The sequence below is a fragment of the Poecile atricapillus genome, chromosome 9, assembly GCF_030490865.1.
Source record: "Poecile atricapillus isolate bPoeAtr1 chromosome 9, bPoeAtr1.hap1, whole genome shotgun sequence".
In the NCBI taxonomy this organism is placed as follows: domain Eukaryota; kingdom Metazoa; phylum Chordata; class Aves; order Passeriformes; family Paridae; genus Poecile; species Poecile atricapillus.
Window position 1 is genome coordinate 17,140,441 of NC_081257.1, and position 27,643 is coordinate 17,168,083.

The window sequence follows — 27,643 nt, forward strand, 5'->3', positions numbered from 1 at the left end:
ATCCCATTAACCACACACCTTAAACTCTACAAGAATCACTGTGGGAGTTTCTGTTCATGTTTTATTACAGCTATTTATGTAGTATATACACAGGGGTTTAAAATTCCTCTCCTCAGGTCTTCTGATCCATCTGGAGCTGAGGATCCTCTCCCTGGCACACAGAGCTCCCCAAACCCTCTGATGAATGCATATTTTTGGTAAAAGCTTTCTTGCAGCAGGAGTTTTGTGCACTGAGCAGTGCCCAGAGCTGCCAGCTGCTGAAGTCAGTGCTGGGCCTTTGACTTGCCCCCAGATGGGATTCAGCTGGAGCAGAGCATTTGTGACACTCTGGTGTAAAGGTGTCTCTTCACACACAGCTGTACACACTGCACAGCTTCTGCAACAGGGGGATGCTGCTCTGTCATAGTTCCCTGCTCCTCTACATGGGAATGCTTGGAAGTGAGCCTTATCTGCTGCTCTTGAAGGTACCATCTCTGGGTTCACAGCCCCACTTTTAAATAAATGGAACTGAATACTATAAAATGGTTTCAGACACCTAATGAGTTAAATTCTGAGACTGGACAACTACAGCTGTTAAGTTTTGCATTAGCATGATATGTATAACAAGAGGTGCCCTAGGAAGAGAAATAAACAGGAAACGACACAAAAATAGAATTTTCTGATTTTTCTGCATCCTACATTTTTGACTCCATCCTGGTAGCTGTTTTGACAATGTAACATAAACCCACTCATTGACAGACAACAACAATTCTGTGCGGGTGAGCTGGTGACTCCTTGAAGTAAATATGCCCACAAATAGACCACAAATGTGTTTGCACAAAACAACTGAGTTGGCTGAAAGCGGCTACTGTACAACACTGCTCCAGGACTGAGGCAGCAGCAGCACCCTGCCTTGCCCTGGGCTGCACAGGCAAACTGCTCGACAGAGCGCTGAGCAGAAAGTCAGCATGCAACAGAGAGCAAAGAGCAACCCAGCACAGCACAGTATTTCCACACAAACTGCAAACCAATCTGTTGGGTGAATTCAAACCCCAACAATTTTTCACAATTCTTCAAAGAGGAAGTAATTCTCCCAGGGAAATACAGCAACCCTTCTAGCTGGCAATAGTTCAACATGCTGATATTTACAGTTTTGCATTATTGTAATGGTTTTGGGGACAATACAGGTTCAGGGTTACTGGGCTACACTCAATAACAAACTGCATGAAGAGATCAGTTAATGATGCAGATTTCTGAGCCATTTGATATAACATCATCACAAAATGCCAGACAGTGGAAATGGAAAAAATATCACACAGATTGTTCCAACAAGGTGGTAAGACACCAGAATGGACACAGTATTTAATCACAGGCAAAGCTTCCAGTAAACAGAGAGTGATTTCTACTCACCTCTCTCCACCTAACCTAAATTTGAACTGAGCAGAAGTTGGCTGTTGCACTTTTTACTCCCATGAACTCTTCATCCTGTTGTGTGCACGTAGCTTACCTCCAGGGAGAATGACAACACGACATCTGACTTGGAAAGCTGGTTCTCATTTTCCTCTCCCATGTCAATTATTGAGGTGTTGTGGCTACGTTTCAGCTTCTGCAGCTTGAACTCGGAGCCTCCTTTAGACACAGGCATGCTCTCCAAGTTTGCCATCAGGAGATTGACAGATGACTTCAGCTCCTCAATGTACATGTTCTCCATTTCTTTGGACACAAACTTGGGAAATTTGCGCTCCTTGGATTTGGAAACAAACACAACAGAATGAATGTTTGTGACAATCAACAACCACCTGATGCAGTGGGAGAATTACCCAAGAGCACTGGTTTAGGGCAAGTTTGGGAGGAAACTTCCAAAGGGGTCCCTCTAGAGAACAGATTCAAGCAGCTCCTCTCCCAGCTGGTTCAGGAAAAGATTTCTTTGAAGAAAAGTGGAAAAACCTGTTTATTTAACAAGCAAAGTATTCACAAGCATAACAAATGAATACTATTAAATAATAAAACCTCTCACTGTTCTGAAGAGATGGCAAATTGAGAAAGTCCTTGTTGTGGGGTGTAGCTGGGCTTGCTCAGTCTCTTGTCAGTCCCTCCTGTGCTGGAAAATGCTGCGTGTCCCAGGCCCTGGTGGGCCATAGTGTGAGCTCCTGGTGTCTTTCTGGGTTTTTAGTGCAGAACAGGGCCCATCAGTTCCAAATAAAAGAAAAGCCACAGTCTGGGGAACTTCTCTGCCTCAGCTAGCTAAAAACTAACTAAATTCCAAAGAGACCTCTCTCCCACTGTCTGGACAGCAGAGTCTGGAGAGGGATGTGGAGCAGTGAGTGCCATTTCTGAAGACAAACTGCAGCTTCTTCTCCCCACTTTGCTCTCAGAACCAGTGTTAAAGGTGCAGAACCTAACATCCAGCACAAACAGAAATGATGACTGGGGATACAAGCATCATAAAGTCACCCTAGGACAAGCATCTGCAGAGGTTTGTGAGCAGGGAACTCCTACAAACCAGATGACAAATTACAGCTTCCCCCTGAGTAATGTAGAAACATTATTGCTAGTTTCTCATAGAATTACTACTTGGTACTTGTCCAACTTTCCTGTATCTTGCATGCACTTGCATTTCACTGACTTTTCTATCTGCAAATGGGCCTTTTCCTATGGATGTATTCTCAGTAACAAACATTCCAGTTGTTTGTGATCAACAACAACTTATTAAGGATTCAGAGAGTGCTAACAGTAAGAAATTTGTTTTCCAGTCTTCCAATTGTGCCAGCTCTTTTTGAAACACTTTTGAGCAGTTGTTTCATCAGGTTTCTAGGTTGAAAGGAGCCCAGAGAGGGAAAACCAGCCACGTGTGGGCAGGAATGTTTGGACCTAACTGGAAGAAGTTAGGGGTAAAACATCCTTTCCACTACTTGCCAAGGCCTGAGCCTCCCCACAAGAAGACAACCTTTCACTGTGAGATCCTCCAGTGCTTGCTGTCAACAGGAAATTTAAACTCTAAAACCAAGGGTGACAGTGAGAGCAAAATATGATATTCCCCAATGCATGCTCTCATTTGAACTGCTGCCCATCACTGGCCTGAGCCCTACATCTTCTGACAACTCTTTCCATGGCCTGAACCTGCTCAGGACTGGAGTGTCTCTCAGTGGGTTATGAGACATTGTGCAAGGTGTAAGACAGTGAGGCAGCACCTGCAGCCAGGGAACACGAGGCTGATGTGCAAACAATCTCGGTGGCAACTCACAACATTGTAAAAAGCCATTTGTAAAATGTATGCTAGAAAAGAAAACAAGGTCATGTTTCTTCTAGAAGACTGTCATCAGGCTGCTGAAAGAGTTCTCCTCTGCACTAGTTCTTGCATCTGTCCTCAAGGTCTTACCCACTACAAGCAGAGCTCACAGCAGCACTCACACCAAGCAGTTGAAGTATAGTCATCTGTTTCCAGCCTCAATCTTGGGAAGCAATTCCCTCATGTAAATTAGACTTAAAGTGAAATAAACTACCTAATCAGCCTCCTGTATTTTCTGTGCATTATATAAGTTGCAAGTCACCCCCAGGAAAAAAAACAACAAAAACCAAACAACAAACAACTGTTTTGTGGATTTTGAGAGCTACTGCTGCAGCAATGATGTTCAGACATTATTGCTTTTTTATCCTGCTCTTATCCATCTCTCCAGGGACTGCAATTTTGGCACTGCCCTCACAAACCTTTTCAGCAGTGCAGCAAGGACTGAGACATTTCACTGTGTGCCACCAGCAACTTCCTGTATTAAGGCTAAAAATGTAGTTTGAAGTGCTGCATAACACAGTCCCAGTTTAACTGGGACTGTTTAACTGATGCTGGAAATGCAGAGATGCAGATGTGGTCTCAAGTCACCCATCAGACTGGAGATAAAGCTGGGGGAAGTCTGGAGTAGGGCACTATCATGAGATGCAAACAAGAGCAAGAAAGGGCATTAGTCACCTCCTCATGCACTGGGGGCAGAGAGAGGATCAGGAATATGGAGAGACAGAGGTAAGATATTGAGGAATGACCTCTGCAGGAGCAGAGTGGGTCCAGCCCCAGACAGACACATCACTCCAGTGTCACCACAAGGTCTCATTTAGTTGCCCCCACATGTGCTCCTCCTTGTCCCTGAGGCCAGGTGACTGAGAGGGAGAAAAGGCACCACAGGACAGCAGAGTCCTTGCTACTGCAGAGAAAAATAAATGTCTGCCTTGGCATCACTAAGCTGTAATGCTGCTCTATTTAGCCACTGGAAAAGTACAACATGCAGACTGAAAATCCTGTCCAGATTCAGCTTTAAAATATCTGCTTGCCACAGAGTGTGATCCTCAAGCCACCTGGCTCCAAGGTTGGGCTGATGTGCTTCGATGGAGCTCAGTGGGAGACCTTGTCTAGGCTGCCCCAGTGCTGCACTGAACTGCACTCTCCTGGGCACATGGGAAGGCAGAAAGACCCAGAGCTGTGTCCTGGCATCCAGAGGCAGGAAAGCTGGCATGAACAGTGACTTGTTCAAGGTCACACAACAGCTCAGAAGGAGCTTTGCAGAGCCACTGGTCCCATAAGACTCCACAGCCTTTGCTGCCTCTGAAGTGCAAATGCCCTAGTCTGAATTTCTTAATTTATCAAGGAGGCATTAATGTGCCTTGAGAATGGAATCTCCAGGACAGACACCTCAGTGCTGGTTTCACAAGCACTGTAAGACTCCCTGTGCAGCAAATCTGTATTGAAAGCTGCAAATTGGAGATAAAAATGGAAATGCTATCCTTTCACCGAGCTGAATTGTGAACCTGCCCTCTGTTACAGGGAAAGCAGCCCTGCCCAAAAAGGTGGCTACAGAAAAGGATTCAAAAGGTCATTTGGATGCCTCCAAAATACAGTATTCATGGATCTGAAAGAACAAGGTTTCTCGCAGGCAGATGCTGGTGGGACCTGACATTCTGAAGAGAAAGTCTGCTGCAGTAACATGATGGAGATTAAATATCCCTAGCTGCGTACTGAAATGCAGGAAAGTCCCTTTTACTCTAAACCACCCTCCAAGCTACAGTGTCGTATTTTGAAGGTTGAATTCTGCACATTGATATGTCAGGTTATGTCGAGGAGTTTCCCCCTGACTGTCTCTTGGACAGCCAGCAGTGTCATGGTTTGTTTTCAGCATCCTTGGGGGAAGAATGGAAATGGAAAATTCTCATTTGCAAAAAATAATTCATGAAGCTGCAGCTTCTGCTGGCTGCTACTGAATCATGCATATTGTTGTTCTACATGCCATAAAGAGAAAATGAAATAACAAAACCAGGCAATCTTTTTCTGGCACTCGGGGCCTGGCTACCCATTTCAGAACCAGAGCAGCTGCACTCAGTGCAGAGGCTTACATTTCACAGCAAATAAATACTGTAGGTTTTCTTGACAAGAATGAAGTGGTAAGGGGCCAAACGCTAAACAAAAGAGATACAGTCAGTTTGCTGTTTTGCTACACCTTTGATTGGCCATGTGGTCCTTGGCCATCTCACTAATTTTATCAGTGAAGTGGGGAAAACCAGAGCCTATGTCCCCAAAGACAAAACAGCAGCAGATGTTTAACAGAGGTGCTTGTGAGGAGGAGCTGTGCAGGCTCCACCAGCACCATTGTTAATGCCTGACTGTAAATCAATATGCTCTGCTTTTCACACCCAGGCATATCGGTGTGGTTGCAAACAGCTCTGATATTACCTCTCTTATAAAAAATCCTAATTTGGGCCCAGCTCAGTGCTGGGAGGACTGCTGCTGAAAGGCAGGCCCCTAGACTGAGTTTGTCTCTCTGATTAGATGTTTTTTTTTTTTGCCTTGTAGTAATGGTTTCTTGATTATCAAGAACAGCCAGATAGATCATTCCAAATGACTTCAGCCCCATTAGGGCTTTATCAGTGACTCAGAGCATCTGATTAGAGGCAAGGATAAAACTCAGCCATACTGATGTCAACAGGATCCTCTCCATTATCTCTGGTCCATTGGAGGCCATGTGAACCTGCCCTGTGTGAGGCTGTGATTTGCTCCTAGGAGATGGCTCCTTATAGAGGGGTCTCTAGGGAGATTAGCTGAGTGCTTGGTTATCAAAGCTGTTTGGAGGTCCTGTGCCTACTGCTCCAAACAGCAGCAATGTTTGCAGGGGGCAATGATGGTTTGACTGCTCTCATGCACAGTGTGAAATTCTTTGGGACTATACATCTGAAAGACCTTTACTGAGGCAACATTTACCTACAGGCAGGAAATTGTGGCTCCCATTAGTCCAGCAAACAACACAAATCACATTAGGACTCTTCCTGGCTCCTTTTTTACACACCATCATCCACCTTATTGTCTAGCATAGAAATGTGACACCTTGGAGGATTCACAAGGGATTTTTTCAGGAAGCTAAACTGTCCCAGCTCATCAGGACAGTCCAATACATGCACATGAAAACAGCTCCGTCTTGTTTTGTTTGCAGCTAAAAATCCAATCATTTTTAACTTGTAATTATTGTGAGAAGAAACCCGTAAGAGAATGACAGGACTTGAGGGCTGCATCAAACTCCTTGTATACTCCTAAATGAAGTTATTAATAACAGTAGACTTTTTTTTACCTTGGCAATTTGTTCTGCCATTTGGAGACGTCCATCTAACTCGCGTCTGATCTGCGCTGCTTGCTCATCGGGGTTGTCCAGCTGTACAGAAACAAAAGACAAATCAAGGTGAAAAATTAACCAATGCAACACCTTTAGGAGCAGTTCAGTTCTTCAGGCTGACCACCTGTGCCACACTGTTGATAGACAGAGTGAGTGGTGAGGGGCCACATTCTGGAACAGAAGCCCCCACAAAGGACAAACACAATGTTCAACAATCCAAGAGAGTTTCTGATGCCTGCCCTGCTGCCTCCTGGGGCTAAGCACCCTTACCCTGAGGCAGTCTGGTGCAGTGTAGTCTGGAAAGTTACAGCTATAGTGATGACAAAAGTTCTGATTCTCAGCCTGATGAATGATGAGCTCATCTGTTGGTGCTCAGCTGGATCAGCTGAAACACCACGTTGCCCCCACCCCATCACTTTCCACAGCATCTCCTCCTCTGCCTGCACATCCCTCGCCTCTGCCACACACACTTGTGCAGATCTGCACAGGTGCAGGTGCTATTTCTGCTTCACCACTGATTTTCCAGTGAGCCAACAATGAGATGGCTGAGATTGACGGAAAGTGTATTTTTTATTAGCTTTTGAAAGCCTTTGTTCTGGATTTAATTCAGGAAAACTACAAAGTGTCCTGACTGTGATCCAAATCCATTGAAGCTGCAATGATTTCATTCACACCAGCTACATGACATAACCTGCTGGTGTGGTTCATCTTGATATTCCTGATCCCAGCACCGGTACTGAGCCATGGATTACCAGCACTTTTCAGGATCAGCTGCCTCTGTTAGTGTCTCCATGAAAAAATGTATCTCACAACTATCCTGCACTCGTGTGGAAGCACCTCTCAGAGCTGCTTCATTAAGGGTAGGAAATGTACAGAGCCAGATTTCCCTTTCTTTGCAATTCTGAAAGAGGGGCATTATGTGAATCCTATCTGAGCTACAGTAATTGAGGTTAATCACACACTACCCAAAATAACTCAGGAGCTAAATTTAGAAATTGAGGATGTTGCTGTGGAGGAGGGTTGATTTTGCAGTATGATAATGAGCCAACAAACTGCTCCATGCTTTCTGCACCATCTTGATTGTGCAGATGTTTTCCAGTGATTCTACAGGTGTCAAAGACAGATCTGACTGCAGAAGATTATTTTTCTTAGAAGCCAACAAGCAGCCTAGGAAGTCTCTGTGGCAGTGGTAGAGTGGGTAAGGAATTGCTTTCCAGGGCTGGGCTTCCCAAGATTAAGTAGTGATGCCAAGCCAAGTAACCTGGTATTTAAAAGAAACAAAAAAATCTTTCCAGGCTGTATTTTCAATGATTCTGCGTGATAGCTCCATGATGAAAACTGATCTTTAGGAAGGCAATTCTAGTCTGTAGCAGCCAAAATAACATTTTCTTCTTGTTTTCTATAGAATGGTACTAATGAGACAGCTCCTGCCTGTCCTCCTGGCACCTCCCAGAAGATCTCTTGTGACTAAGAGCAGCAGCCCAACAGCTCAGCCACTGTCTTCTCTTATGCCTAGGAAGGGCTCCTGCTGCCATCAGAGCAACCAGAATATATTTTACACAGCCATAACACTCTCTCTCTATATATTTATATTTATAGTTATATATAGTTATGAATATATATAGTTATATAAGGCCATTAAGAGAGTAACGCTGGTACCCATAAAATATACTTTGCTTGCAAAATAAGGCAAGGTGCAAATATGAGGCATGCCAGCTAAGCAAGACCAAGTAAGCCAACACAGACCTTAATATCATTAAAACTCAATTTCTTAACTAGAGAATCAGCTATTTATTATCTGCCACATGCCCACTTTATATTCAAGTACTTGACAGCCAAATAAATAAATTATTTTAAAAGTCAAAGAGAAAATGAATTAGTTTCATTCTGCATTATGACTATGTTATGGGTGTGATGTGAATAAAGCAAAGATATAAATCATAAGGTTGCCCCAGTCAATTAAATGTGAAAAGTATTATATATTTCAATATGTACATGATTTGTCATATGCACTGGGCTTTTCTTCAGCGGCATGCCACAAACACATGATTTACATAATTTGTAATTCTCAACTGATCATTACCCAACTGCCTGCTGGTAAATTAGATGTTTTCATACGTCTACCCGCACCCACATTAGTTCTCTGCCTGCCCTGCAGAGACTATCTACATTGGTGCAACAGCTGCTAAAGCAAAAGAATGAAAATTAAAAGCTGTATGTAGACTAAATTTTCAGTGGAACCCAAAACTGACCAGCACTGCAGCCAGCCTATCACTGCAGGCACTGCAGGGCAGGTGCCTACTCTAACTCCTGCTGAGGGTTCAATTGCAAGAAAAAGACCTTCCAAGAAGACAGGTTTTGTACATATAAACTGTTAATAAGGAATACTTTTTAGTGGGCACTAGTAAATAAGAGAAATAGGTTTAAAACATTCCTCATGAGAGTTTTGATTGCCAGTAAGAACCAATTTCTGGCCTGCAGAAGAAACCCTTTGTTTCCATCCCCCCTGAAATAAACTCACTGAGAGAATTTTCTTCCTATCCCAAAAGGATGGGAGATAATCCCTCTGTATCTCTGAAAGGCAGAAGCAGACACAAACCAACCATCCTAATTAGTCTGTAAGATCTTCAACAAGATGCACAGGCACCTACCAAACCCACATCTAACAAGTTTGCTGCATCAGCTCACCCGCAAATCGCCCAGCCTGAGCCTTGTAGTTTTTAAAGCAAAGAGCCCAGGCCCACTTCGGCTTACACAGGAAATGCCAAAGCAGTGCAAGGACATGAGTGGTATTAGGGGATTTTAAACCCCCATGCTTCTGGAGTCCAAGTGTTTTATTTCAAGAGTTTATATTGAAAACTCTAGCTTTGGTTTATCACAGTTTAAAGTCAAACCATTTACAATTACTGCCATGGCCCCGAAAGAGCCACTGGAGCAGCCCAGGCTGCCCTCCTCTTTCCTTTGCTGTGCACAAAGTGCTATGGTTGGGATTCACACTTCAGATCCACCCACCTGCCTGGGGACTGAGCAGGGCACAGTTTTCATGCCATTGACTACAGCAAGAGGGCTGCAGATGGGACAAACCCTCCCAGTGTGGGGACGATGCTGGTGGCACAAGTGACATGTTGTACACAGCCCCAGGCTGGCTGGTAAGAGCACAGTGGGTCTGGCTGTTCCACCAAACATGGATTGATGGGGTATAGTCCCAACAGACACAGGGAGTGAAACACAGCACAGGAGCTAAACCCACGCTCTGAGATCAGCTGGGAGTAACGTTGTTGTAAACTAACAGGGTTTATAATGAAATAGCATCGTTGTAAGCTAAGAGGGTTTGTAATGACAAGAAGCAACATACAGATACAACCTTCAATGCCTGGCATTTACACCGTGGAGGTGACAGGTACTGGTGTAACTGCCAGAAACCATCAGGACCATTTAACAGCTTAATCCCTCCCTGCCAGCCACGGCTAATGCTGATTTTCCTGGCTCCCAGCAAAGGCAGCAGGTGTCACAACATCCCTGTTCCTGAACCCCACCTGGGGCCTGTCCCAGGGCATCTCCCCTCCTGGGACAAAGGTTACAGTGTGCTGGTGGAACCAGCACCCTCCCATGACATGTGCTCCAGGTTCTGGAAAAACACATTTTATATGCTCTGAAAGCACAAATGCTGAGCTGCAGCAACCTGCGTTATGTGACATTGGGAGTGGAAATACACCTGGCTTTTATTCTTCTGGAAAGGAAATAATTTAGTCCAGGTGTCTATGAAATCCTCAGCTATTGCTAGTGTTAGTTTTCTTCTCTGGCAGTATTGGCACCCAGGAAATAGGTGATCAGGTGGGCTGCTGCTGAGCAGGGACTGTCCTGGCTGGGGGCACTCTCAGCAATCCCAAACATTAATTTTCCCTATCCCCGTATCCAGCACACCACCATGCAGCTTGGGGGTCTGAAAATGCCACTTTTTAAATTATTTTCTGTGGCTGGAGGACTAAGACAAAAGCCATGACCCACTCATGTTCTTCCTAGACCTGGCATAACTCCTCCCAAAATAATTAGTGCAGCCAAATGCATGTGCCATGCATGGTTATAGGTGCCAAGTGCCTCAAAGACAAAGTTTCAAGGCACTCATCCTTTAACATGCCAGGAGCTCTGTAGCTCAGCAAACGGTTGATTAAGTATTTCAAAGCAAACATGTTCATGGTGAAGGCTGAACAAGATCACAATACGGGTGACAATTTTGCAGCTTTGATGTAGGGCTTTAGGAAAGATCTTTGTCTCATAAAAGGTGGTTTCACTTTGTGATGCACAGCGTGAGAAAACACTGAAAAATTCACAAGCCACATCAATTAATAATTGATCTGTCAGTCCAGGAGTACTCACAACATGTGGCACCAGCATCATGGAGTGCTCCAGCTAAAAGAAACATGGCCCCCAAAGTGACTCATTGCAGGGATGCCCTCGGTTTCTTACCACAAAGCTGCTGTTCAGGAGATAAAGTGCAATGAGGCAGGACACAGTGGCACCATGTGGCACACATATGCTCCATGTCAATGTCACAGACTGCTCTGCAGCATCCTTTTCCCACTAATGGTGAATATTCCTCTCTACAAGCAGCCAAGGGCAGTGGGATGGCAGCAGTCTGGTGCTTCAGGCCCCGACCTCTTCCCACAAGTCTGAGGCAGAAAACGGAGGAGGATCTGAACATTTCCTCTTCAGCTGCAGGTGGGGTTCTTCCCTTTAAACTGGGAACGTGAATGATGCTAAGCTGCCTCAGAAGGGTAAGTCACTAATGTTCTGGGCAATGTGCTCACCGTCTGAGCAGCAAACTGCAGGCTGCTGGCTGCTGTGGGATCTGAAACAGGAGCAAGGAAGAGGAACAAGGACAGCTTCCCCACCTTAGGCACCTCCTGCATCAGCAACCACGGCAGCATCTGCACAGCCCAACTATGGATTCAACAACTCTCACTCCTGCAGTTCAAGAAAGGATTTTGAAAGATTTGGAGGGACCTGCAGAACATGATTTCTCCACCAGCCTTTAGGATTTCAGTGACAATGATCCCATGACACTGCACAGCAGGGATACTTAAGGCTATCTCTCCTCTGTCCAGTCAGAGCTCCCCAAATCAGTTTTTTAGGTTCAGTCATGCAGAATCTTCCTGGTACAACATAAAGTTCCCCTTAATTCAAGGAACCTGTGCCTATTACATCACCAAAATTTTCATTTTCCCTCTGGTCAGCCCTAGCTCCTCACAAAACCCCAGGGTTCCAGCACCCCAAAATGTGACAAACTCCCTCCCCTGGGGAGGAGATTACCTTATTTTGCTCATGTGCAGGTAAAACAGGCTACACTGCAGGGATTCGGTCATTTCCATAATAATGCAGTAAGGGCTGCACAGTTGCTGGCTGCTGTTTGCTGTGGATAGGTGCTGGCTCCTGCTATCCCAGCAAACACCTAGGTTATCTAATGAACACCTTCTGCATGAGAGCACTCAGGGGGTCCTGGGAGGGTGATTTAAAACAATAGAAAGGACTTGGATAATTCAGTAAGGGCTGATGATTCTCTCTTAAAGAGAAATCTTATTTCATGCTTCACAAACTTAGGGTTGCACTAGATTCATCTGTGAAAACATTCTCTGGGATGTAGAACAGCCTCTCCCTGCCTCAGTGTGAATCTCAGAGTGCTGCAATACATCTCTGTGCCTCAGCATCCACCAGGGCTGTGCAGGCTCTCACCCATTACCTCTGCCTGTGGATGCTGGGAACATGCCTGCTTCACCAGGTGAGGTCAAGAGGTCCACCCTTGGTTTCACCTTGGTCTGAGTGCTGTCTTAGATAGCTGTTTATCCCATGAAATGAGATGATTTTCCACCCGAGCAGCTCTGGTGGCATGAGCAGGCAGAGGTTTCTCATGTCCTTTCTGCTGCTGGCAGCAGCACCCCTGGGTACTCACTGCTCACCTGCAGAGTGCTGATGGATCACCCAGCACAAGCTGGTGCCACGGCAAGGGAAGGCAGGTGCCAGGCATGGATCCTGTGCAGGGAAAGATGATATTTCTCCATGGCCTCTCGGTTCCCCACCTGCCTGCCACCACACCTTTCCACAGCTTTGCAAGGCTGCACCGTGGGGCTGAGGAAAGCTGAGACAAGCAAACCCAGCGTGAATCTTTCCAGCAGGTTGTGCAAAGATACCTCCAGATTTATGTGCAATGATAAATCAAAGTAAATGAGAAACCAGATTCAGCAAAACAGGAAGGGGAAGAAAAAAAAGTGCTGCCTGCCTTTGCAAATGTTTTGCAAGCTGTTAAGAAAAGGGATGGCAGAGCACAGCCACTCGGAAGGCACGTCCTTTCCATCTGTGGCCAGAGAACTTTTGAACCCTGCAAATCCCTCTGCAAGATCATGTGTGCAAGGTGTATGACACTGAAAGGGATTGCAGACTAAAGCTGTCCAGAGGCTCTGACCTCTGAGCATGCCTTAATACCATCTTCTTATGGCATTGCATAAGGATGCTTGGAGGCGTGCGGGCGGCATACGCTGAGCTATGGCACCATGAGAGAAACTGGAGCACTGGCTGGTTGATGCTGCCTGAGGTACATCACTACATTCAGCTTGCCTGTGTTTCCTTTTCATATGCTGAATTTCACATCAGTTAATGCAAAGAGAATCACCTGAATTTCCTCAAACTGCTATTGAGTTCCAAATAAGTTTTACAGCTAGAATCAGCTGTAATTAGTTCATCCCAATCCATCATGGAAGAAGGATCTACATATCCTCAAATCCTCATCTTTGATTAAAAGCTTAATAGCAGACACATTCACCACTTAATTCAAAATGGGCTTTGGCTTTTCGAGCTAAAGCAAGTTGCACAAGAACTTAGTCCAGCAAAGCTGCACTGCAGGATTAAATGTGATGGAATAAGATGTGGGAACATCTCCAATGGTGTCCACGCAATAATTGTTTTTCTGCAGAAAGCTCTGGGCAAAAAAACTGGCAAAACAGAAACTGGCCATGAAACAGCAACATTTTAGTTTTATTATATGCTAAATCAGCAGAAAACAAGGGTAAGGGAGTATAAAAAGAAGTTTATGTCTTCCACTTTTTCAAGGACTAGGATAGCAAAGATTGCAGTCCTGCCCATTACAGTTCATTTTCGTATTTGTGAAGTCTGGGTTTATCACAGCCAGAGATCTAAAGAGACCGACCTCCTGAACAGGCTGATGTTTTTCCCACTGGTTTGATGCAGCAAACTTTCCCATGAGGTCAAGGAGAAAGCAGTCAGGAGAATTAAACCTCTAGGCAGCAAATTTGCAGCACATATAGAGGTTGCTACATGTTCTCAGTGGATGGCATCCTATGGCGGAGGTGGGAGCTGAAGCTGCTGGTCTCACCTGTGAGTAGGATCACATTTCTCCAGAAGTCTCTGTATAGGTCACCACCAGACCCCTTCCTACAGCAACAGAGAACTGGAAGGGAGCTGCCTTCTACTGCAAATGCAGATATTTTAGTCCCTCTGACTCGCACCTAATATGCTGCTCACTAATTGGTATCAGCTTATCAAAATCTAGAGCAGAAACACCACATCTCTAAGTCCCTTTGATCAATACATAACAACAACTATAAATGATTAATAAGCAATCAGTATGGCTATGCTAAATTACTATATTATGCTAATTAAAGGGTCAATTCCTCGCTTTTCTTAGAACAGTGCCCTAACATCTGTGCTCTGAGTCATTCAAAGGTTTCAGAGAGGTTTACCTCAGAGACAATCTCCTGGTTTTGAACAGAAGCAATATCAATCTTTAGCCTTATCAATCCTATCTAATCTATCATTGCATTTCAGAAAAGCCACCTCTTTTTAAAATAGTTAGCATTTAACAACATGAAAAAAAATCACAATAAATATGGACTGGAATCCTAGCTTCACTAATTGGGAACATCCACCACCTCTCTTACTGCCTGATCCCCTCCAACAGCACCTATTCTGCCCCTGAAGAACCAGTGGCATAAAATGGATGTCTGGCATCTCTGAGAAGGGCCATGAGGAGCTGAGATCATGTCATGTGGGATCTAACCTCACATAATACCCTTGTGAGATGCTCTGGCGCCTGCATTAAGGATCAAGGATGTGAGAAGAATTGAAGGAGACAGAGAAAAGCAGCAAGAGGCATAGCCATGAAGAAACTAACACAGGGAGCAAAAATGTGATGCTTTTAAAAGCAGTGAGTCTGTAAGTTGAGAGGAGGAATACAGCACAGGTACCATGTGTGGGGAGAGCTCAGCAGGTGGGGCAAGTCCTCCCATGGGGTACACCATCCTCATCCCCTTACTGGTGGGGACAGCCCAGCAAACCGTCTACACAATATAGAAAATGCTGTTATTTGTCCATATCAAATGTATGATGAATAACTTCTGTGTACACATACACACACTGTAACAATTACAGAATAAGGTGTTTCAGCCTGGCAGCAGCAGCTCCCTCTGCACACAGCATGGCACTGCTGCTCCTGGGCCTGCCCTGGCTTTACTCTAATCAGCTCAAATCAGGGCCCTGCATGCAGCCCTGCCTGGGTAGAGGAGGATGGGCAAACAGGGATGAGCTTTTGGGGCTCTGGGGTTTGAAGACCCTAAAAATCCCCGCTTGTTTTAGAACCACTGCCTTCCAGATGTCATACTGATGCTCAGAGCAGGCTCTGGGACCACAGCAATAATACACACACGTAGTGTCACGAGCCTCCAGACCTCACCATGTTACCACACTGCAGACAACAAACATTTCCTCTTCTTCTTGTCAGGGAGCCAAATGAATCCTAGATTTCCTGACCGTAACACACACACAGAACCAGCTACAGACCTCAATTTCTGACACATCAGCTGTGAAGGCAAGAAACTGCAGATAAGAGAGCATCAAGGCTTTGAGGACACTGCCAGACCCAGTGCACAGCACTAAAAACTATTAGTTTTTTCCAGACCATGTATCGCATGTAATAGAAAATATTAACACACGTTCCAAATATTTATGAAAAGCTCAGACATAATTAAACAATTCACAATTGAAAATTAACAATCTAAAAATTCAGCCATGTAGACAGAGAACATTAAATATAACTGCAGTTAATGTAAGCTGATTTAAGTACAGCTAATACAGCAGCGACAGAAAAAGGCAATCAATCACATCCCCTGTCATTAACAGCCTTCTTCACGTGAAATATTATTATGTGAAGCTTTCAAGCAGCTCTGCTGTGCCAGTGTGTGCAGGAGAGCTGTTTGCATACAACCCGCTCCAGCTGGAGCAGAGGGACGGGGTGTCCATCTGTCCACCACCCCCAGGTGTCCGTCTGTCCGCCCTACTCACCCAGCCAAGGCTGTCCCTGTCCCTCCCACACCTGAGCCCCTGCCACCACGAGATGGCGAATACAGCCAGGCTGCTGTGGAACATTCTAGAGCAGTGCCTGCACCCCCATGCTCCCAGCTCCCCACAGGGGCTCTGAGTGCCAAGGACCCCAACCCCTGTGGATGGGGGGCCCAGGGCAGGAGACAGAGCGGTGTTGTCCTGATGGTGGTGCACTGTGCTCATGGCAGCACCAGCTTTCCCCCAGTCCCACTCTGGGCTTCACCCACTGCCTCTCAATTATCTTTCCTCAGAGCTCAGTAGGGATAGAACCTCCAGACAGAGTTTTTCCATCCCCAGTGAGTGGAGAGCTCTTTTTCCACACTGCTTCACTGATTATTCTTTGTATTTAAAGCCAAGTAAAATACTAATTGCCCAACACATCCACCCCAGCCCAGCCTGGACTAGCTCACCCTTGGCACAGCTGGAGAAGAGAGAGCAGCACCCACCACCCTTGGGCAGCCTGAAGGACAGGGCTGGGATGCCAGCAGAGATGGCACAGTCCTCTGCAGCAGACTTCCATGAACAACAGACTGTGGATTTAGGGATGGGTGCTGGGTGATTTTAGGTGCTGTGTGGCAGGTCAGGCCCCAGCGTAGCTGCACAGTGACTCTTCCAGACAGCTCCTCTGCCAGAAACACTGTCATGTCCTGTTTTCTGAGGAAATGTGGTTTATTTCAAACTACATTCAGCAAGGCATGACCTTTTTCCTTTGAAATTGTTAGCAGGGCAGAAGGCTTTTGCTTAGAGAGCTAGGGAGAATATACTGGACACTCAAGAGAGTATGGCATTACAGTCTCTGCTATTGTTGAAGTCCCTCAGTACTTTCTGTGTGCAGCATTCTGAAAAAATAAGGTGATAATCTGTTCTCTGATCCCATTTCATCTGAGTCTACCCTCAACCTTCGCTTTGAGCTTTCACTGAGGACATTCCTTTCACTGAGGAAGAAAGAGATGTAAGAGAGTAAAGCAAAATATACAGCTGGGATCCAGATGTGAGACAGTGCAACCATGACCACAGGTCTGCAGCAACAGTACCTGTTCATCTCATCCAGCTGCTGCAGTTCTTTTTAGAAATTAGGAAAAACATCAGTGAAAAGATTAAACACAAAAGCCACGCTTGAAGCATTCTCACGGAATTCAGCTTTTTTTTTTTTTTTGCCTTCTTCTATGTAAACTGGTCAAAACTGCACTGCTAGAACCACCCTCTTACCTCAAATGAAGGTACCACCAGATGTTACCAGCAATAAACCCACAGGAACAGGCACATATGGAACCTACAGCTGAAACCCTTCCCCTTTCTTTCTTATTAATAATCAAAGATCTATGGAAATCAAGGGCAGAGAGCAGTGCTCAGGGCACTAATAAAAAAATATAATGCATGTGTGGAACCCATGGGGTCAGACTGCTGTTCTTGCTGCATACCTTCTGCATCCCCCTCTTTCTCCAGTGGAGTTACAGGGTAAAACAAAAGGGAAAAGCAGGCTCTGACAGGACTGATGCCCCAAATGCTGAGAAAGCTGTTAAGACAGGTGGACAAAAACAAGGGAGCTCTTGCTGGGACCAGCAAAGCTGGGAAATGCTCTGGTACCTGTCTGTGCTGCTTTGCAGGTGCAAGGAATCAAACTGAGGTTTATGCTGTGACCTTGCATGAGAACTGAGGGAATAACAAAATCATTTGGTTCACAGGCTGAGCATAATCCACAACAGATCTCACCCTGTCAAAAAGCATTCATCTTCAGACTGTTTTCCTCCCGAACATTTTAATGCAACCTTAAAAACCTAAGCTGTCCTGTTCCTAAAATGCTCTGAGACCCATCTTAAATCCATTCTCCCATTCTTTTTTAGTGGAGTTTAGAGTGGAGGGTAAAACATTGCTGAAACAATTCAACCAGTTCTTTAAAAACCTGGAAAAATGCTTCACTCAGCCCAAATATGCCTGTTATAAACCACGTGCAGCTCACTCCACAGCATGCATCTACTGAAAATTAAGAGATGTAAGACTGCCTCCTCCATATTCCACTAGGAGAAAAAGCAGCAATCCTGTCCCATTTTTTCCACAGCCATTTTCACACCCAGCCAAACACCTCCCAGCTGTGCCAGATGTGCTTTCCACCACAGGTAAAATTAATGGAGGGGGTGATAAAGCAGCTGGCTCTGCAAGACGCTGGCTTGTGGAAGCAGGAGCCCAGCCGAGAGAATGAGTACCCAAGCATGAGGAGGAGAAAATGGGCAAAGCAGAAAATCCCATCTCAGCCCAATCACCACACAGAGTTATTCTGGTTTATGCTGCTGGCAGCCTTCTTAACTGCACAATGACACACGCTAAAAATATTTGCCGTTTGGACTACATTTCATGTTTAAAAATGTATAACAAATAATTACTTGTACAAGCACAAACCTTATAGCTTCTGCTTCTGAGCAGATGGGAATTTGTAACAAACTTCATCTGGCAAAGCAGTGTCCCCTCATCTGCCATCACCTCATCCTCACTGCCATGCAGCACCAAGCACTCCATGCATGCCAGCCCTGCTTCCTAACACAGGCAGCTCCATAGCAAAGGCTTTTGGCTGCAGGTGGCCAGGGAACAGCTCCAATCCCCCTGGCTGCAAGACTTTTTCAGAGCTCACCACAACTTCCACTGCAGACTGAAATGAAATAACCAGCCTAGACAAAGTTCAGTTGAATAACTGAGTCTATATTCAGCAATAACACTTTCATGATATCCAAAACCTGCCCAGCCACAGGATAGATTCCCAGCCCAAAATGAACCACTTGCCCCTTCCTGTGCAATCTCTTGTACATCCCTAGTAAAAATTCAGCACACAATTGCTATGTTAAGGTCCATCCTTCCCTTTAAACTTAAGCATTATCTGATAAGAAAAGATCCAGTGTATCCTCCAGGCAAGAGAAAGGCTGTCACAACCTTGCCCAGTGCTCCCACCCGTGTCAGTGGCAGCCAAGAATGACTGCTTTGATCCCAGTTTTACTGCTCCTGTACACGGACAGTTAAACACTGCTCCAATACATCTGCAAACAAATTACTTGGACCATTTCCCCAGGTGAGTCAAACTTTTAGTTCTTCCTTATCCCTTCACATAAGTCTCAAGACCTTTCCAACATATTTTTATAGTACAGATTCCAGATTGAGATATAGGAGTGGATTTTTTTGCTGCCCTATAAAGACAACAGTTACTCATAATGTTTCCTGGGGTACCTTCACACATGCCAAAGGCTCAGCACACCCACTGAGGCTGTGACTGCATCCTGTTCTCCATGCCCACCAATGTCCTGAGAATCCTTAGCTGATGCCCACAAGGCATCAATCAGACACAAGCTTTGAAAACCTTTCACAACTCTGTCACCACTGTCTCAGGTACCTTGTTATCTTACTGTGAGTCTGACTCTTGTTTTAACACTATTTATGACAGCTTGTACATCCTCATTGTTTGTTTTAAGTCCTCTCCAGAGTCTCTTTTGAAGCAGAAAAAAAAGGAAAGGAAAAAGGGGGAGGGCGGATTAAAAAAAGGAGCTGATTTTCCTTTCGATTTTGCTAGAGGTTCTCTTGAAGGTTACATCCTGAGGCTTGCATCCTGAGAAAAGCAAGAGCAGCACAGTGGTTTCAGATGCTGGAAAACAGGGCAGGCAAACTGCTGTAGCAAGGTGGGACTGGCCCCATATCCAGTTCAGCTGTGTCCACCTCCCCCAGGGTTTTCCAGAACATCCCAGGGCAGCTGGAAAAGCCCTCCACAGATCACTGCCATCACACCAGAGGGATGAGTTTTGCTTCATCTTACAGCAGGAATCATTGCAGCAGACAGCTAATGACACTTTTGAAAGGAAATGCTCCTGTTCCAAGCTGAACTCTGGTTTGCTTGGTGAATTTTTCTGAGACCATCCTTTGTTGTCAGCTGCCCTTCCCTTCTCCAGGGATCACACTGGCATAGGCCACTTCATGTACAGCAGAATTTACAGTTACATCCAATTTCATGCTATCAATGAGCATTTACTCCTTCTTCAGCAGAAATTCTTCTTCAGCAGAAATTTATTTGACCCATTTCTCTTTTCCTCTGCTCCCCAGCACCCTGGCACCCCTTCCCAGCAGCCTCTGCACAGGGAGAGTTTTGTTATTAAAGATTCTTATGAACTCTTCATCTTTGAACAGGAGAGATTTACTTTTGACTGGTACTTGGCATTGAGTAAATTCAGGCAACAGTGGAGAGAGAGATTCTCTTCTGCTGTGATGCTGGTTTGGCAGGATGCCTTAGGGAGACAGATGTGCCTCCTGCTCTGCCCTTGCACACTGCTCTGCCCTTCCTCCATCATCCCCTGCTCTACTGCTAGCCTGACTGCAGACAAGACAAAATATATGACAGAGATACCAGGGCCAGTTCCTGGCTTGCAGTGGTGCTTCACATGATGGTGGTAACCACTGATCTGGTTAAACAAAATGTATTTTGATTGTCATCATCCAGGAAGCCACTCTTATTTTGAACCACATCAGGTTTTCCCAAGATCACTAAAGACAAAGCTCAGATCAGGCTCATGCTCTGATGTTACAATGCCAGCATATCTATTTGTATATTTAGGATAGAAATTGATATTATTTTTTATGTTTTTATCCATACAATAGATGAAGCTGCAACTGGCATTATAACAGGGAAGTGTAATGATCCCAATTATCTCATTGAACATATATTTGGCTATTTTAATTGACAGAAATAAAACTTCTATTGCCTGCCAGACATCCTCAGCTGTTTTGCAGTTGCCATACATAAAGCCAGAACAAATTGGCCAATCAATGACCCTGAATAATTGCCTATGTTGACTGTTAATAAAGGGGATCAGGAGTTACACAGCTGGGCAAAGGACTGCATGTCAAGGGAGCAGAGTCACCTCCCAGCACTGAGCAGCAGGGCTTCAGCTGGTACCCCTGGGGAGAACAGCAGCTCATCAATGAGCCAAACCAGTAGCAAAACCCATGTCCAGTTTTCTTCTCTTGTTTGCTAAGGACCACCCTGTCAGCAGGGACATCCCAGAGGAAAGCTGTTGTACCAGCCTCAAAGAAACCCGTGCTCCTCATCTCAAATAATGCAGATGTTCATGGGAAACAGACCCTTTCCCAAATACTGCTGCTGCTGCACACTCACAAGGGGCCACTGTAACTTGAAGGATCTCTGACAGCATTTAAGCCAGTATTTAAGAGCACATTGCTCATCTATTAATCCAACTGGCATTATCCCCTCTAACTCCATTCCCCTCAAGCAGACCATGCTTCTCTTGTCTGACCTGACCATCGCTCTCCCACACAAAGTTATTTTGGAATCATTTTGACAGTGGCAGCCACAGCTCCTTCAGCTAATTTACACTCAACTGATACCTAACCATTTGAGCACAGCTATTCCCAGCCAAAATACACTGTTATAGAGAAAAAGGGCAAATAAAGAGAAAATCTACAAGCAGAAAGGTCAATGAAGAGCAGAGTTAGAAGGTGAATGAAAATGACTACTTGATATTTTACATTTTTCATAGAAATGCAGAATCATAGAATAGTTTGGGTTGAAAAGGAACATAAAGAGCATCTTTTTCCAACCCTTCCTGCCACAGGCAGAGATACCTTCCACTAGACCAGATTTGCCCTAAGCCCCATTCAAGCTGGCCTTGAAAATTTCAACAATAGGGCATCCACAGCTGCTCTGGACAACTTGTGCCAGTGTGTCATCACCCCCAGAGGGAAGAATTTCTTCCTAATACCTAATCTAACGCTCTTCTCTTTTACTTCAGAATTGCTCCCTCTTGTCTTATCACTATCTGCCTGTGTTGACAGAAAGAATTTGGATATGCATGGGAAGGGAATAAAACTTCAAGCTATGAGGGGATGGTGAGAACCATGATGAGGAACTGTTGCTGATTTACACCCTGCATCAGAAATAAAGAGCACTGGGTTTTAATATGGTTTCAAAGTACAAAATAAAATGCTACACTTGGCAAATGGCATTCTCATCAGACCTAATAGGCATCATGGTACTTAATAAAATAATTCTGTCAATAATTTCTCCCTGAACAACATCTCTGTTTTGCAGCTGTTTTGTCAGTCCTGGTCCCAGTTCTGCACATTTGGCAACGGCAGCCAAACCCATGCCTGCAGCTCATTCCACCAATGTTGCACACATGAGCTCTCCAACAAACTGGCAGAAATATCAGCACAATAAATGACTGATGTTGAGAAGAAACATGAGACCATTTAATTACTCCACTATTAGAATTTAATCACTTAAAACACCCAAAAGGCTTTCATCCCTGTCAGGTTTGGACTTAACTAGGTCACAAAAGAAGATAGTTCTATTTAGAAAAACTCTCCACAGAAGACAACTCATGGTCCTCTGCCTGGGAAAAAGAGAACTCGTCATTGCTGCTCCTTCTGCTAAGGAGCAGCCAAGGAGTAAAACCTTACACTCCCTCCAGCATCCCACTGCAATTTGTGTCATCATCCAAGATCTCTCACCTTTGTTGGTGACTTAATATCTTGATTTCTGGGCCCTACATTTTACATTTTTATGTTGACACCTGGAGCAAAATACCATCAATGTAGACCTTATCTAGTTTCCTTTTCTGTGGACTAATGATGACTGGAGATGTGCAGTTTTGCTGCTGGTGCCAGTACAGCTGCACACACAGGCAGCAGTCAGGCAAGATGCAGAAAGGAGCAAAACCCAAGAGAATGAGCAGGTAATTAACCAAAACTCAACAAGCTGTTGGGCAAAGTCTGGGTGCTTGACCTGTGGTCATTGTCTGTCACCTGCTTCCTCCTCAGCACCCTTTTTTAACTGCAAACATCATTCCCCACGCAGCACATTCAGAAGAGGACAGCAAAATTATGCATTTGTTCTTTGTTCTCATTTATTGTGGGAAATGCCTGTAATTTTAGCTGTCTCCTCCTCTGCACATGTGAGGAATGATTAAGGCTCAAGCCTGAACACACAGGCAGGCAGCCTGGTTCCACCAATGCCCAGGAGTCCCCAGGGCACTGGAACCTGGCTGTGGTTGGGGCACAGTAGGGTTCAGACTCCAACCTCCACCCCACACCGCGCTCTCCTGGGCCACCAGCACTCAGGGCTGGCACACAGAGCTCCTGGGAAACTCCACTCACTTCCCTGTCACAGCTGTCAATGTTCCTACAAAGACTTCATGACAAGTACGTGACAAATAGCATTGTTCCATCACCTCCCCATATTCTTACTGTTCTCTGTCAGAGACAAAAGAACAGGACCCAAAGGCTGGCTACAACACTTGAAAAACACATGCACAAATCACTGCTGTTAGGAAACATCACTGCTTCCCTGCATTATACAACAAAATCTGTGTTACGGAGGCCAACACAGTTCTTACATGATATTAGGCTACTACAGGCCTTTTAAATACATGAGAAGCTGTATTTGAAGTTGTGTTGCGTCCAATTCTGTATTGAACTTGCACTCTAAGTTCTCACAAACATGAGTAGAATCAGGTGTTCCAGCAAAAATGTAGTGTATTGAATATGAAAACTCAGCACTGAAGCTGAGGTAAGGAACAGCTTACGTAAGTTAGGGATATTGAGGCTGAGCCTTTGAAATGCATGAAATCTACTTTGTTGATCATTTTCCAATTTACAGTCAGCTCAGTAGGAACAAATATGTGCCTACTTTGATATCCTTTTGAAGAAAATTCTTGGCATCTAATTTCTGCTAAGAAATACACCTATTCTCTTTTTAATTTGGTACTTTTTAGATGAAAACTGGAAGATTAACCCATCTGTATTTTATATTCATGAAGTACTTTCTATGGCCTGATCCATTTGTCTCCCAAAGTTTCTTCTGAATTAAAATTATACTGTCTATCATATCCCAAACTATGACATGAAGCATTTTTCAAGTTGCATGGAACACTGGTGGCCTGAAGAATGAAATGTAAGGAGTGGAGGAAAGGTCTGGTGAATAACTATTTTTTTTCTTTTTAATAATTCCCTTTTCTGTAAATCTGAACACAATATGGACTGCAAAGAAGCAGCCTTGAGGAAACTACATCTCACAGATATAAGATTAGAGAAAACCTAGTAAAATATTAATGTAGAACTTTCAAAATATTCCCTTAGTGGATGATGTATGTCAGAAGAGTGATCTCTCTATATAACATGATAAAAAGAAAACCAAAAGAATAGTATGTAACCTTAGGCTAGCACAGCTCAGTGGGAACCAGTCCAGGCTCTCTGACAAGACATTGTGCACTGAAATGAAGACCCTGGAGCTCTGGCACAAGTCAGCATGACAATGTATAACCCCCACTATGTGCAAGTATGACTGCATCTTTCCATTTTGCTCCTGAGATAGGCATTAGAAGTTCCCCAGGAAGGTAATCACTGATAAAATACATGAGCAAGGGTTGAAGGGCTGCAAAGCATTGAGATTTTCATGTGGAATTCAAATTAGATGTAAAGACCTACGGGCAAAATTAAATTCTAGCGGCTCCATTGTATTTCCAGTTAAAAGGAAGAGGAAGAGAAAGAGAGGCATTAACATAGTGCAGGGTCATGCACCAGTTATGTCTTATTAAGTATTCCAGCCTTCCTCAAGATAAGCATCGCATATGGGTTCTTTTGCAGCTAGCAGTTCCTTGCTTAAAGAGAGAGAGGTCTGGATAACACCCCTTCTGTCTCCCAAGGCCTCCTGGGCTGATTGACAGGAACATGTACTGCAGGGAACAAATGCTGCTCAAAGAAAAAATAAGATTACGTTCTCCAAAAGGGGCCAGTGGGGGCATTTCTTTGTCATGTCTTCTGCTCATCATCTCTGGTTGAGGGAAAGACAAACGGGAGGAGTGACATTTTCCTTTCCTAACAAGACACAGTCCACAATGTTTCTCCACATTGAGAAACTGGTTTTCATGTACAGTGGCTTGCACTGAATTCAAAGTTAGGGAAGCAAGAGAGATTGCACAAAATAAAGACTGCATCCTGAGAGCCAAGTCCCAGCTTTGGAAACTTTGGAACCAGACCCCATGGAAGCCAACTCAGAAATTGCATTCCAGCCCATCTCAGGGGTTAAGGTAGATTTGAAATGTCAAGTCATCAATGTGATGTTTTATAAGGTAACCATGGTTATTTTTTATGCAGTCCTTTGCAGCATGAATGCAGATGATGAGAAGTATTCATGGGCCAATTGAAACAAAAATAAATGAAAGAGATATTTTGATGGTAATTTAAGCCTTAAATGGTAAAAATTAATCAGTCCACACAGACAACAAAGAGCGTTCAGCTGATGCTGCACCACAAAAACACCTTGTTAATTAGATGAGGGTAAAAAAGGGTTTTTATCATTTCACAAAGGATGAACATCTTGAAAATCACCCTGATTTTAGCTCTGATGTACCTGCAGGGATCCATGTTGCTGAGGCAGGAGTTTTCCACATGGCCTCTGGATCTAGTACAACTGTTTCTGATTTAATGTGTGCATGCTGGTGGAAAGGTAGAGGAGGGGGCATGCTGCAGCCCTTCGTGTAGCCCAGGGAGGGGGTCACTCATGGGCTGTATGCAGGACTCTGCTCTACTGCAGCTTCTTGAGAACATCTGGCATGATCTTCCACGAGACTGACAAGCTCTCTTGCTGGCTCTTACCAAGTGGTGTCAGCCCTTACAGCGAGGGCAGGGGAGCAGATCAGAAGTGGGGGACAGGAAATGGTGAGGGTGCCCAGTTCTGAGTCACAGACTCTGAAAAGAAGGCTTCAGCTCAGAGGAGTCATTGTGGACTCCTGCAGCAAATAATGAATTAAATCCATCTCCAGAGCATCTAGGAAGAGAGGCTTCCAGCAGCCAAGATGTTTTGCATGGCAGCAGGGAGCTGATATAAGAGCCTGCTCCTCCACTCCAGAACCTGTCTGGATGCTGAAACCATTTTCTGTCCCCTAAATAATACACCATGACAAGCCACTTCTTGTTTTGGTGGAACAAGTGACATTTGTCTAGGCTGTGGAGAGACAGCCACACCCCTAAACCCAGAGGGAAAGCTGGCAGGAGGTAGGGTAGGAAGGATTCATTGCAGAAGATTTCTTCAGGCTAATAAACATCTCTGGTTAGTGTTAGAAGAAAACAACTGAATTCTCCTCTGCAAGTCTTCACTACTATTGCATGACATTATAATTTCTCTGCCAGATATATGCTCTTTAGATGCACTCTTTGGCCTGGTTTCTGTAAAGAGACTGAAAACCAGAAGAATTCCATAGAAGGGCCAGAACTGGAAGTTCCTAGTACACAAAAACACATCCCCAACTGGCAGCTAACAGGGTTAAAACACCCTCTGATTAAATGAAAGCATCTTTAATTAGTTTAATTGACCATGCCTCAGCCAAGACCATCTGCTCAGCAGCATTTGCCTGCTCTTTGCAGGAGCAATTGATCAGCCATAGCTGGAGAATACAGCATTAGGCTACATCAGATTTATTTTGTTTAATAGAAGAGCTAATTTGCTTTAAATTTAATTACAGGGGCCAAGATTGCTCTCTAAGTCCATAACAGCACATAACATAAGCTGATCCCACAGCTAATGGGTGCACACGTAGGTCCACACGTGTCTGTGCAAATCAGACACCAGGTGCTGACAGCCCTGGCAGGGTGATCTCTGCACTGTCCTCCCCGAAAGGCTGCAGTGCTGTGGCACACTGCTGGGCTGGCAGGGCCACCCTGCCCACTGCCCTGTCACTCCAGCTGCCTCAGGGCTTCCCTGCAGCTCTCACTGGATGCTGGGGCTAACAGATGTCCCATCTCAACCACCTTTCCTGCTCCAAACTAGAGATTTCAAATGATGCATCGCACATAGGGTCACTGTTTCTGCACCGCCTGGGACCAACAGGGACAGTCAAGGCACCTGTCTGCTCCTCCTGGGTAACCTCCATCAGCAAAACCCTTCCAAAGGATGGGGCTGGCAACCGAGGCTCCAGCAGAGGCAGGCACCACCCTCACCCCTCTCCCTGACATTGCACTGTCCCTCTCAGTTCCTCTGCCCTCCCGTGCCAAATCGTTCTTCAAAACATTGCACGCTGAGCTGATGGAGAAGGGCAATTGCCCCTCCTCCCCAAACGACCACGTGTGTATCTACGTTGTGTTGTTGTGACAGGGAAGATTTCATTCACTTCCCAGTGCTTTTTCCTTTTCCAATTTCCCACTGGGTGCTAAATCACGGCAGGCTCTGGGAGATGCTCAGGCCCTGACAGGAAGCTGCAGCTGCTGCTGGCTGCTGCAGGAGTAATTACAACCCTGCAGAAGGCTCCAGGCTGCCATTTCCGTTTCCATGGAAATAAATACAGAATTACTGAAAACAGACCATGATGCTTTATGGATTTTGAGGCTTTTGATCATCTCTAAACCACTTTAACCCATTTTTATTGGTCGTGGCTTTGTTTTAAGTGGCGGGGGGAGGAGGCAGAATGGGGATGATGCTCACAGTGTGAAAATAGGTGGAGCAATCAAAAGGAGTTTTAAATAGTGAAAGAGGGGAAAAAAAAGCCACAGGGTAAGGCTGATGCCCTGGTGATTTGCAAGGGGGAGAGCAGTGCTGGCCAAAGCTGCTGGTTATCCATGGCACATGCATCCAGCCTTGGAGAGAGGAG

General features: G+C 44.9%; 1 protein-coding gene across 11 annotated transcripts in view; it reads right to left on the reverse strand.

Moving 5' to 3' along the window:
* Window positions 1-27,643, reverse strand: part of CADPS (calcium dependent secretion activator) — a 206,643-nt gene that overhangs the window by 129,829 nt on the left and 49,171 nt on the right. For all 11 annotated transcript variants that reach the window (XM_058845249.1, XM_058845248.1, XM_058845250.1 and 8 more), the window contains exons 4-5: window positions 6,582-6,662; window positions 1,487-1,723 (exon numbers count right to left, since the gene is read on the reverse strand). In XM_058845249.1, coding sequence (XP_058701232.1) covers window positions 1,487-1,723; window positions 6,582-6,662 — 318 coding nt within the window. The remainder of the gene's footprint in view (window positions 1-1,486; window positions 1,724-6,581; window positions 6,663-27,643) is intronic.